The 12491-nt window shown below is 38.7% G+C and overlaps 1 protein-coding gene across 3 annotated transcripts in view; it reads left to right on the top strand.

Moving 5' to 3' along the window:
• The window catches only part of LOC134212331 (myosin-I heavy chain), a 376227-nt gene extending 367671 nt beyond the window's left edge, over positions 1-8556 (top strand). For all 3 annotated transcript variants that reach the window (XM_062690082.1, XM_062690083.1, XM_062690084.1), the window contains 3 exons: positions 1315-2478; positions 2556-2719; positions 7302-8556. In XM_062690082.1, coding sequence (XP_062546066.1) covers positions 1315-2478; positions 2556-2719; positions 7302-7598 — 1625 coding nt within the window. In that variant the 3' untranslated portion in view covers positions 7599-8556. The remainder of the gene's footprint in view (positions 1-1314; positions 2479-2555; positions 2720-7301) is intronic.
• Positions 8557-12491: the final 3935 nt, after the last annotated feature.

Below are 12491 nucleotides of genomic sequence, written 5' to 3' on the forward strand. Positions count from 1 at the left end.
AGTTGGTACAACATATCTTATGGTTGGGATTCATTTCATCCCATCAATTTCTAGCCTTTCGATACGTTTCAGCCTTCTGATACTTTCAGCCTTTTGAGACTTTCAGCCGTTCGGGATTTCAGCCTTTTGAGTTCAGCCTTATGAGCATTCATCCTTATGTGTTTCAGCCTTTCGTAGGACACCCAAAAAAAGTGTGTCTCACACACACACATACATACATACACACATTCAGACATCACCTCAATTCGTCGAGCTGAGTCGATTGGTATATAACACTATAGGTCTCCGAGCCTTCTATAAAAAGTTCGGTTTTGGAGTGAACCTATAGCCTTTACGTATACTTAGTATACGCGAAAGGCAAAACTTGTTCTACAAAGTTGTTCTGAATACTTGGACTCTTATTATAGTTATCGATAAATAGGGTGGGCAATTTAATAGAAATGTGAAATATGTTATTTTTTTGTTTTGCGGGATATAAACATAAAATGTTCTACAAAATTGTAGCGCAGCTTTTTCCAGTCAACTTTGCTGTATAAACTTTTTAAAGCTCACTTGTTTAGAGCAATTTTACTTACCGGGATTAGGGTGTCCCTCAAAAAAAAATATATGTTCTGCTTATTTCATTTTTTATTTTTCACGAATGTTCTGAAGACTTTCGGGGCTTTTCAAAACGCGTGTTTTGCTATAATAAAATCGTCTGTATATATTTCCGTTGTCGAGTTATATCAATTTACTTGAAAAAAAACATGACTTCAGTAAAATTGGTAAAACTTGAGATAAGAAAATAACACATCTCCAATTTTTTGACATAATGAAGAATATGCGTTGCTCTTTCAAATGCCGTGTAAACATATTTTTTGGTCTGCCCTAACCGGAGATATCAACTTATGAAAAAAAATTAGTTTTGACAGTGCAGTGTTGTACCGAGCCTGGCCATATGACCGGATTTACACCGTTACGCACTACTTCAGAGTATCCATATCCCAGCGTAATGGGATAAAGTGGATATACTAAATTACAATTTTGTCAAAATATTTAAAATGAGAAAATCATTTTAGAGCTTTTTAGTGGAATCTATTCACTTGTCATAAGACGCGTTAGTACTATGACTATCTTATTTGATTCCACCACTTGATTGTATTTCGCCATGTCTAATGAACGAAAATGGTGCCAACAAGCAAGCATATTAGTATAAAAATGATTGTATGATTGAATGTATCTATATTACGAAAACATCGACCATGATTACACACATCGGAAATATTCTTCCTCATAGTTTCATTCCACCTTTTTCTCAAATCATTCTCCCAACAGGCATTCTCGATATGTTCGGCTTTGAAGAGCCTCGTCCCGCCCAGCTGGAACATCTCTGCATCAACCTATGTGCCGAAACAATGCAACACTTCTACAATACTCACATATTCAAAAGCTCGGTCGAATCGTGCCGGGAGGAAGGCATCATTTGCGATACCGAGGTGGACTATGTGGACAACGTGCCTTGCATCGATTTGATTTCGTCACTCCGGACCGGTTTGCTGAGCATGCTGGATGCAGAGTGCTCAGTCCGCGGTACGGCGGAGACCTATGTAGCAAAAATCAAAGTTCAGCATAGGAATTCCGCTCGGTTGGAACAGCGCGCATCGGAACCGTACGATCCGAGAATGTTTGCCATCAGGCACTTTGCCGGACGCGTAGAATATGATACCACGAACTTTTTGGATACGAACCGCGATGTGGTGCCGGACGATTTGGTGTCGGTGTTCTACAAACACACTTGCAACTTTGGATTCGCAACGCACCTGTTCGGAACGGAGCTGAAGGCGCTCTACGCTCAGGAAAATGTGCCACGTGGTTTGAGTTTTCGAATCGCGCCAACTTCACACACAGATTTATTGAACGGAGACGAGCCGGTTTCGACGCTGACGCAAGACTTTCACACGAGATTGGATAATTTGCTGCGAACGTTGGTGCATGCACGGCCGCATTTCGTCCGCTGCATTCGCAGTAATACAGCCGAAAAGGCAGGCATATTTGACCGTGGCACAGTGGTGCGACAAATCCGCGCCCTTCAGGTGCTGGAAACCGTGAATTTAATGGCCAGTGGTTTTCCACATCGTATGCGTTTCAAACAGTTTACGGCTCGATATCGAATGTTGGCACCGTTCCGACTGCTTCGTCGCTGCGAGGAGAAAGCTTTAGAAGACTGCAAACTGATTTTAGATTTTGCGCTGGAAAACCCTCCGGAGCTAGATGGATCCGTTACGCTCTCTTGGGCGCCGGGTAAAAGGCATGTTTTCCTAAGTGAGGGCATTCGTCAGCATTTGGAAAATTTGAGGACGGAAGTTCGCATGAAAAGTGCGACTCTGATACAGGCGACGTGGCGCGGGTGGAACTTGAGAAAACGATTGGGAACGATACGGAGATCACACGAGGTCAAGCTGGTTGGAAACGGATTGCTAACATTGAACAAGAGCACAGGTGTGTATTGTGTTTATGAAAAATAGAAAGACTGAATGAATAATCCTTCCTTTTCTTTATTATCTCTTCAACATCAGCTGCTAGACCGAGTAATACAGGACCTACAACTAAGACTAACAATACAGGAACTGCAACGAGACCCAGGCCGCAGCCTATTGCTGGAACACCTCCCCCCGATCCCAACGAGAAATGCGATTCCAAGATCATTGCACAAACCTGTACACTATTCGGGCTGGATCTGGTGAGTTGATTTTTTATCTTTGAAAACTAAATAACTAAAAAAAGACTTCAAGGCAAATATGTTTAAGCCTTACGCTAGGTATTATTTGTGAATTCGTCAAATGGGTATACTTCTCTTCAAAGATTCCTTCAGTAAAATATCGAAGCTTGATAAATTAATAAAAACCGTCAGAAGCAACCAGCAACCGATATTCATATTCAATATATGGTATATACATAAATAATACCTCATTTATTGGTATTAAAATTCGGACATGATCCAGAACATGTTAATATGTTGTAATATTATGTAATATGTTATTTTAATATTCACATAAGGCATTTACAAATTTTTAATAAAAATTATGTACGACTGATCTCCGGAAGATTAGGGGGGGGGGGATGTAATATTAAATATTAAAATAAAAAAAAAACTCCTCGGATTTGTTATAGAATGTTTTGATTTTTTTTTTAACATTTCTTATTCTTATTTCATGGCATAATATTATAACAACACATTTGAGTATAAATCAATGAAAATAGATACACTCAACCCTCTTTTTACGTTTTTTATATTGCGGATCTTTTTAAAATTTTCCATTTTGCGGATTCCGCAAAGTTCTTCCGCAGCTGTCAAAGTTCTATCGCAAGCCTGAAAATCTTCAATACACTCGAACAAAAACCTGATATTTGGCGTTGTCATCGTAGAATGCCATGCCCAACAGTAGAGAAAAAGTATGAAATGACAGCTGCGGTAGTTTGAAAATTGAACCGGAAAGAAGAAAGTTTTCTCTGGAACAGCAATACGTCACTTCGTTTTACGGCCTCCTTTTTACGGCACGTGACGTAAAAAGAATTTGAAACATTATTGACATCCAAAAGTAGGCCTATAAGAAGGCACTCTTAGAAACCCGAAGAACAAAGTAGATGCTTTGTATATTCATCATTTACCTTCAACAATTATTCTGTTCTAGGTCATCCAAGAATTTGCTGGAGTCTACACGCGTAACCAAGAACCTAAGGTCTACAAGCGTAGCGAACGAGCTGTTATCTCTTGTAAAAAATGGTTTATGTCCTATTTGATATATTAAACCAAATTCCGTTCCAGGTCATACGAGAATTCCCTGGAATATAGGTCTTGAGGCCTACCTGCGTAACCAAAGGGCTGTTGTCTCTTTTTTAAGATGGTTCATGCTCTATATGATCTATTAAACCAAACTCAATATGCCTTAAGCAGCCGTTCCTTTCCTGGTGATCCAAGAATACCCTAGACTCCTCAGCCGCGGTTTCATTCCAAATATGTCCTCCTAGTATTTGTCTCCAATGTAGGCATATGAGTTGTTCTAAGATCTCCAAATTGTCCTGGAGTTTGAATCAAATGGTCTGCCGAATCAACCAAGGCTTTCATGATGTCCCCAGGGGCGATATCAACCTAATTATGTCCTCCGAGTATTTGTCTTTCACTTGCGTCTCAAATCCAGGCATATGAGTTGTTCTAAGATCTCCAAATTGTCCTGGAGTTTGAATCAAATGATCTGCCGAATCAACCAAGGCTTCCATGATGTCCCCAGCCACGATAACAACCCAATTATGTCCTCCGAGTATTTGTCGTTCACTTGCGTCTCAAATGTAGGTATATGAGTTGTTCTAAGATCTCCAAATTATTCTGGTGTTCAAATCAAATGTTCTGCCGAATCAACCAAGGCTTTCATGATGTCCCCAGCTGCGGTATCAACACAATTATGTCCTCCGAGTATTTGTCTTTCACTTGCGTCTCAAATCCAGACATATGAGATGTAGTACGATCTCCAAATCGACCTGGAGTTTGAATCAAATGGTCTGCCGGATCAACCAAGGCTTCCATGATATCCCCAGCCGCAGTAATAACCCAATTATGTCCTCCGAGTATTTGTCGTTCGCTGGCGTCTCAAATGTAGGCATATGAGTTGTTCTAAGATCTCCAAATTGTCCTGGAGTTTGAATCAAATGGTCTGCCGAATCAACCAAGGCTTCCATGATGTTCTCAGCCGCGGTATCAATCCAATTATGTCCTTCGAGTATTTTTCTTCCACTTGCTCCAGGCATATGAGATGTTGTAAGATCTCCAAATTGTTCTGAAGTTTGAATCAAATGGTCTGCCGGATCAACCAAGGCTTCCATGATGTGCCCAGCCGCGGTATCAACCCAATTATGTCCTCCGAGTATTTTTCTTTCACTTGCGTCTCAAATCCAGACATATGAGATGTAGTAAGATCTCCAAATCGTCCTGGAGTTTGAATCAAATGGTCTGCTGGTTCAACTAAGGCTTCCTTCCCTTTCTTCCCTTCCATCCCCTCTTTGCAAAAAACTTGCTCATACCCGTTTTGATCCATAGGACTAAATTGGATACCTCTTCAACTATTGTTCCATTCCAGGTAATTTAAGAAAGTCATGGAGTACAGGTCTTTAGGTCTACAGGATTATTATTTTTAAATGGATCATCCCATTTTGATCCACAGATTAGATACGCATTCAACAATTATTCCATTCCAGGTCATCGAAGAAATCTCTGGAGTCTAGACTTCGTGGCTGGGGACATAATGGAAGGCTTGATTGATTCGGTAGACCATTTGATCCAATCTCTAGAACAATTGGGAGATCTTACAACATGTTACATGTCAGAATTTGAGACGCAATTCGCAAACTATCCAAATTCCAGGACAACTTTGAGATCTGATAACACCTCATATGCCATGATTTGAGACAAGTGAAAGACAAACACTCGGGGAATATAATTGAGTTTATACCGCGAGTGAAGAAATCTTGGAAGCTTCGGTTGATTTGGTAGACAATTTGATTCAAACTCCAGGACAATTTGAAGATCTAACAACATCTTACATGCTGAAATTTTTGACTCAAGTGGAAGACTAATACTCAGAAGACAAAATTGAGCTGACACCGCGGCTGGGAGAACCATGGATACAATTTGGAGCTCTTACAACACCTCATATGTCTTGTTTTGAGACGCAAGTGAAAGAAAAATACTCAGAGAACATAATTGAGTTGATACCATGGCTTAGGACATCTAAAGGCTTGGATTGATTCGATAGACATTTTATTCAAACTCCAGGACAATTTGGAGATCATAGAACATCTCATATACCTGTATTTGAGACGATAGTAAAAGACCAATGCTCTAAAGACAAAATTGGGTTGACACCGCGGCTAGGGACATCGTGAAGGCCTTGTTTGATTCGGTAGACAATTTGATTCAAACTCCAGAACAATTTTTAGATCTTTAAACATATCATATGCCTGGATTTGAGACGTAAGTGAAAGACAAATAATCGGAGGACACAATTGGGTTGATACCGCGGCTGGGGGCACCATGGAAGCCTTGGTTGATTCATTACACCATTTGATTCAAACTCCAGGACAATTTGGAGATCTTACAACCCCTCATATGTCTTGTTTTTAGATGCAAGTGAAAGACAAATACTCAGAGAACTTAATTGAGTTGAAAGCACGGCTTAGGACATCATGAACGCTTTTTTTATTTGATAGACCGTTTGATTTAAACTATAGGACAATTTGGAGATCTTATAACTTCTCCCTCCTTAGCCGTGCGGTAAAACGCGTGGCTACAAAGCAAGACCATGCTGAGGGTGGCTGGGTTCGATTCCCGGTGCCGCCGGTCTAGGCAATTTTCGGATTGGAAATTGTCTCGACTTCCCTGGGCATAAAAGTATCATCATGCTAGCCTCATGATATACGAATGCAAAAATGGTATCCTGGCTTAGAAACCTCGCAGTTAATAACTGTGGAAGTGCTTAATGAACACTAAGCTGCGAGGCGGCTCTGTCCCAGTGTGGGGATGTAATGCCAAGAAGAAGAAGAAGAATAACTTCTCATATACCTGTATTTGAGACGATAGTCAAAGACCAATACTTAGAAGACATAATTTGGTTAACACCGCGGCTCTGGACATCGTGGAAGCCTTAGTTGATTCTGTAGACCATTTGATTCAAACTACAGGACAATTTGGAGATCTTAAAACATCTAATATACCTGGAACTGAGACGCAAGTGAGAGATAAATACTCGGAGGGCATGATTGGGATGATACTTTGGCTGTGGACATCATGCAAGCCTCAGTAGATTCGGTAGACCATTTGATTCAAACTTCAGCACAATTTGGAGATCTTACAACATCTAATATGTCTTGTTTTGAGACGCAAGTGAAAGACAAATCCTAGGAGGACATAATTGAGTTGATACTACGGCTTGGGACATCATGAAGACATTGGTTGATTCGATAGACCTTTTGATTTAAACTCCAGGACATTTTGGAGATCTTACAATATCGAATATGCCTGGATTTGGAGAGATCTTCCAATACCTTATGTAAGACGCAAGTGAGTGTATTTTAAAGTATCCTAACGATCAATAAATTAAGTGAAATACTAGAAATTTTAGCAAAAAATCTTATTACGTCACATTCGGTTTACGTCCCCCCAATAAGTGACGTAAAAAGAGGGTTGAGTGTACTATCTATTCTCATTGAGTATAAAATGATATAAAAAGAGCACTGTATAAAGCAATGCATTTGTGTTTCGCCCCTTTTAGGAACGTCCACCCCCTGTACCGCCATCGCGGTCCTATACCGTAACAGGAAATTCCAAACTCGGTTACCCTCAGACGCGAATCATGAAAATGAACTTTCCAGAGGATTCGGTGGCACAATCCGTTGGCGAACAGTTGCGTAAGGGCGAAGCAGTCACGGTTACCGGAGCGTCACATCGAAGAGGTCACCTGATCGTCGAACACAATGGCATTAGCTTACACGTTCCCTTCCAGTACATGGAGTTGGTAAAGACTACTACTTCACCGCCTCCACCTACCGGTGCTTCTGTTAATATCTAATTCTGCATAATCGACGACAACGAAGCCAATGTTGCTTCATACTGATTGGTCATAGCTTACGCTCTATTTTCTCCTATTCTGAAAGTCTTCCATTCACAGATCGAAACTACAACCATAGGTTATTTAAACATCGAACATGTGTACTTGTTAAGAATTCATTGAAAGCATTTTTATCATAGACGGTAAGGAAATTTAGAGACATCTTATCAAACAACATAATATTTACCATTTTATCAGTGCGTAATAACGTATTTAATACAAACGATAAGTACTACATTATAGGACTGATAAGTATTTGTAAGACTAAGTCGTTAAAGACACCTTTATTGCAAACTGATTATTTCCATAAGTACACCATACTTTATAGAAACGTTAATTCTATGAGGATTCTTAAGTGCCAACTATTTCTATTTAGGAATTACACATATTGTTACTCGTTTAAGTGCATTTCTTCAGCCAATAGTGTTTTACTACTTGGCCATCAAACCCTACAACGAAATAGAACTGCTTTAAGTATTACACACCAACAGTCTAACTAGTGAATGCAAAGCTTCTTGTTTGTCCTATATAGAACTGAAATAGAAATAGCACTACAGTCTATCTTCTTAAGCTTCTGCGAGATGAAAAGCACAAACTGTGCAAGACGGAAAACAAAAAAATGCTCACTTGCCATGTAAATAATAAATCAAAAATGATAAAAACGGATTTGCGATGAAGATGGAGTGCTGTTTGCAGCGTCACGATACTGAGATGTCGTTTCACAGTTTTTCCCGGCATCCAACAGCTATCAGAACAATTAATCTCTGGAAGTTTGTTTAAATAAAAAACGCCGCTTGTGTCAGGAGGAATTTAAAATTATGTTCAGCATTTATTGTCAATCACCAGTGAAATTTGTTTCCGGATATTCGGAGTATTACGACAGTTGAAAAGTTAAAATAAAATAAAGAGAATGTTTAAATACTGAAATTAATGTGACAATGAAAGAAATTCTCTAATCTTTTTCTAACATGTGCTTTATTTCAAATCCGCGTGCGAGGTATTTTTGAAAATCGTGGCTTTTTTTTCTATGATCCATATGATATATCCTTAGTATCAATTTTAAATCCCATAAAATTAAAATAAACACGTACACATCCACACAAAGTATATTATAGATCACATAACCTTCCGATGGAGTAACTGGGTGTACCAGAAAGGCAAAACAAATCTCGTCCTCGTGAAAGGTCAATTGTACCCATCGTGAATTCCAGAAGGCTAATTCGATTCTATCGGCGAAAAAATTTGCTGCTCACGGAGCGCTTGGGTAGTAAAACTAGTGCCTATCCCAAAGGGTTCCTGTCGAATTATTTCGCCACTTAACTGTAAGGAAAAGTCAATCATCATCGGAAACGTCGATCCCTTATTAATGGTCGATATTTAATTGATTTTCTGATTTCTCTTACAAGAAGGTTATGCGAGAAAGGCCAAACGAAAATGTGACCGCATTTCCAATTTTTCAACCTTCTTCTCCAAGCGTCCTTCACAGCCAATTTTCAGCATCACTAACGTCATCATATCGGTTAACTGAAGGATGGATGCCAAAATTAAGTACCAGCAGCAGCCGCGAGAATCGAAGAGGTTGAGCCAAGGTGCAAGTTAGGGGTCGGTGGTAATTAAATTAATTGGATCGGATTTAACAAATCCGATCATCGACGAAATCCACTGCGTTCGTCTTTCGCCTGGTGCTGCGCAATTCGGATGTGTTGGAATCCCGTTGGAAAGATGCATTACTCAAATGGAGCGCATAACCAGGGTCGGTAACATATGATTAGCCCAGCTGATTCAGTCATAATATTCTTTAAAACAAATCTTAGTACAACAGGATGTTGAGAAAATATAAAAAATAAGAGGTGTTAATTAATTGTGCTGATATGGGCACAAGATCCTTTAACAGCCAGTTCGCGAGAAGCGCGACCCCCTTTCCAAAGGACGTTGCAACAATGTTCTCCGATTTGGATAAAACTTTCAGGATTTGTTCATATATGTAAAAGAAGACAATTCACAAATTTTCGTTGAGGGAAAGTGGGGTAAAACAGCCCTTCAAAAATTGATGTTAAAAAATCGCCAAAATCAAGAAAATGCAATAACTTTGGCGGTGACTGACCGATTTTGCACGCTTTTTCTACTCAATTAGTAATTTATACCAAATGGTTATAAAATTGTTTACTTCAGGAGAAAATGGACTTTTTCGATAAAAAATTGTCGTTTTTCCAAAGGGAATATTTTTCACCAACAGATCTAGGATAAAAAAAACTAAGCCTGCGTATGTTTTCATGGCAATTAATGAATTTCAAAGCGCTCAACTCAACTCCAAATAAATCAGCTAAAACCTGATTTAAAGTTTATTTAGTAATAGTAGAATTTTATGTCGAATTGTTCATGGGCATGTTTACTTTATTTCCTGCAAATCTGGGCTCAATCGGGCACTTCCAACCAATTTCCTGTACGAAATAGTAACAGATGTGTACTTTCCCATATATTTCGGCTGAAGCCCCCATATTAAGTTCAAATCAATTGCGCCAGCTTATGCAATAACCGATCAGACTGAAATTTTCAGAGAATGATTTTCTTACCTAAAGGCAAAATCCTGGAGGGTGCCCCGTAGAATCCGACGACTTTTTTTCTCCTCATACTAGGCTGGGCCACTCTACTGAACAGTGTTCAGGGTTCAAAACTAAGAACACAAAGGCACGCTCTTGGCTCATGTTCTGTTCAGGATGCATCTCTGGTTCTAGCAGAATATACATTACATTAGTACAAAAACACGATTTTTTCTTCCTTTCAATTCATCAACATTTTCGTCTCAATAGATACGTATTTATTTCCTTCCGAGTTGGGAGTTTTGCTATCAAAATGAAATACGTTGATTGACCCGCGATGACCTTATTTTCCACACTCATATTTTTACCTTTGATTTTGTCTACCTCTAGTTTTAGCATGTTTTGATTCGATTTTATCTCCTGAAAATTATCGGACGTTCTAAATTCGATTGCATTGTAATGTGAGATAGCACACATTTCTGTATTCCCATTCATGCGGTAGGCCGCAGAGTGTCGATATTTGGAGAAAATTACCTTTTGCGAGTAAAAATGGTCCAATTTTCAGAAGGAATATGTTTCATCAATCGATCATAGGTGAATAAAAATAACCCGTAGGGCGATAGAGGAGTTAAAGGAGTTTCATTTGATATCTTTTTAAGGTGCTCCAACTTAAGAACAATCGATTAAATTATAAGTTTCTGCAAACTGTTTATTTGAAAGCCAGTTTGTAAGAATCGTGACCCCACTTTTATTGATGTTTCAGGGTCTGGCTGAAACTTACAAGATTTATATAGGAATAAATCTTGTAAGTTTAGATGTAGTAAGTAGATGAAACCATTTGGCAAAATATTAGGATGGGGAGAGAGGAATAAAATAGACCTCCAAATATAAATAATGCCACAAAACCAGAAGAACGTAACCGCATTTCTTAGATTTGATTACTCCGACCCAACTAGTAACTGTTGAACTAAGTATAGTACCGAACTTCAGAACGATTTGATCTAGCGATTTTGCTAGTGCGCTTCAAAATTCTTCCAAGTATAGTATTCCCAATTAGGATTTACGGTATTGTTCATACAATTAAATACTTTACAATCTCTCAATCTCCGAGTAGAACAATGGAGAAATAACTCATAAATCTACTCATGTTCTTTATATAATATTGCGGCGGTGGTATTGCAAATTTGGCGCCGCCTTAGACTTCCGTTCAAAAAATATTGTCCCATTTGTTTTGGATTGTCCTTTAGCTAGTTTCCATGCATTTGGAAGCGTGAACATTTGTTTTGGTCTTTTCCGACACGGTAGTCTATTCTTCGGTGAAAACAGCTATAGATAGATTTCTCAAAAGGTAATGCAAGCTGTTACTACCCAAGTGGTACTTCTTAGCAAACTACACCTTGGATGATTGGTTGAAAATATGTGTATCAGAGTCTATTATAAATAGCGTTACGCAAAGAGTGAAACAAAATCTACCTATTGAACTGTCAAACCGTCTACCTATCGAGCAAAGTAAACAAATGCTAGTTGGTAAGGCGGAAGTATTGTTATCGCCTAATGATTTTTATGGCGAATTAAAACGCATGAATTGAAATGCATTAGATTTGTTCTAGAAACAACTACAAAAAACTTCAATACACCCCCCAATAAAGTAGCAATAAGAAACTCACGTGTTTGCACTCTGTGGGTGACTTGGTTATCGAATTAAAAAGCTTTAGCAGTGAACACTCCCATGAAGTCACTGTAAGGGTTGAACAAAAATGAAAGTTGCATACAGAATAACAAGAAGATCGTTCAGAATAAGTGTAAGAAGATCCTCTTTGCGCAACTCTATATAATAGACTCTGATGTGTATATAAAGGTAGAAAAAAAATTAGGAAAAAAGACTGGTATTCAAAGTATCTTTTCTACACATCAACTTCACAGTCTTGTTAAGGTGATTATACAATCAAGCCATGCACGCAAAAAAGTATTGCAGTCAAAACTACCATTCCGAGGGTTATTTTAAGCATACGCACCGACGATTTTTAGCAGATAACAAACCCGTTTTGATTTACGCAGTAAAAATCAACTGTGGCCTATGCGGAATGTTGTCACATGAACTGAAACAGTGGTGAATTTCTCAGGAACCATGGTAAAATTTACTGAAATTTCATGGTTGTTTTAAAAACAGAGCGTAGTCTACAAAATAGTAGTTTTTACCACGCAATTTTTTTCAGTGTGTGGTGAATTTCAAATTCACCACAGGGTTTTCTACTCCTATTATAAAAAGATCAAATCTAGCGTAATAATTTTCGTACAATGCTGAAATTGAAGT

This window comes from Armigeres subalbatus, chromosome 2 (genome assembly GCF_024139115.2).
Source record: "Armigeres subalbatus isolate Guangzhou_Male chromosome 2, GZ_Asu_2, whole genome shotgun sequence".
Taxonomy (NCBI): domain Eukaryota; kingdom Metazoa; phylum Arthropoda; class Insecta; order Diptera; family Culicidae; genus Armigeres; species Armigeres subalbatus.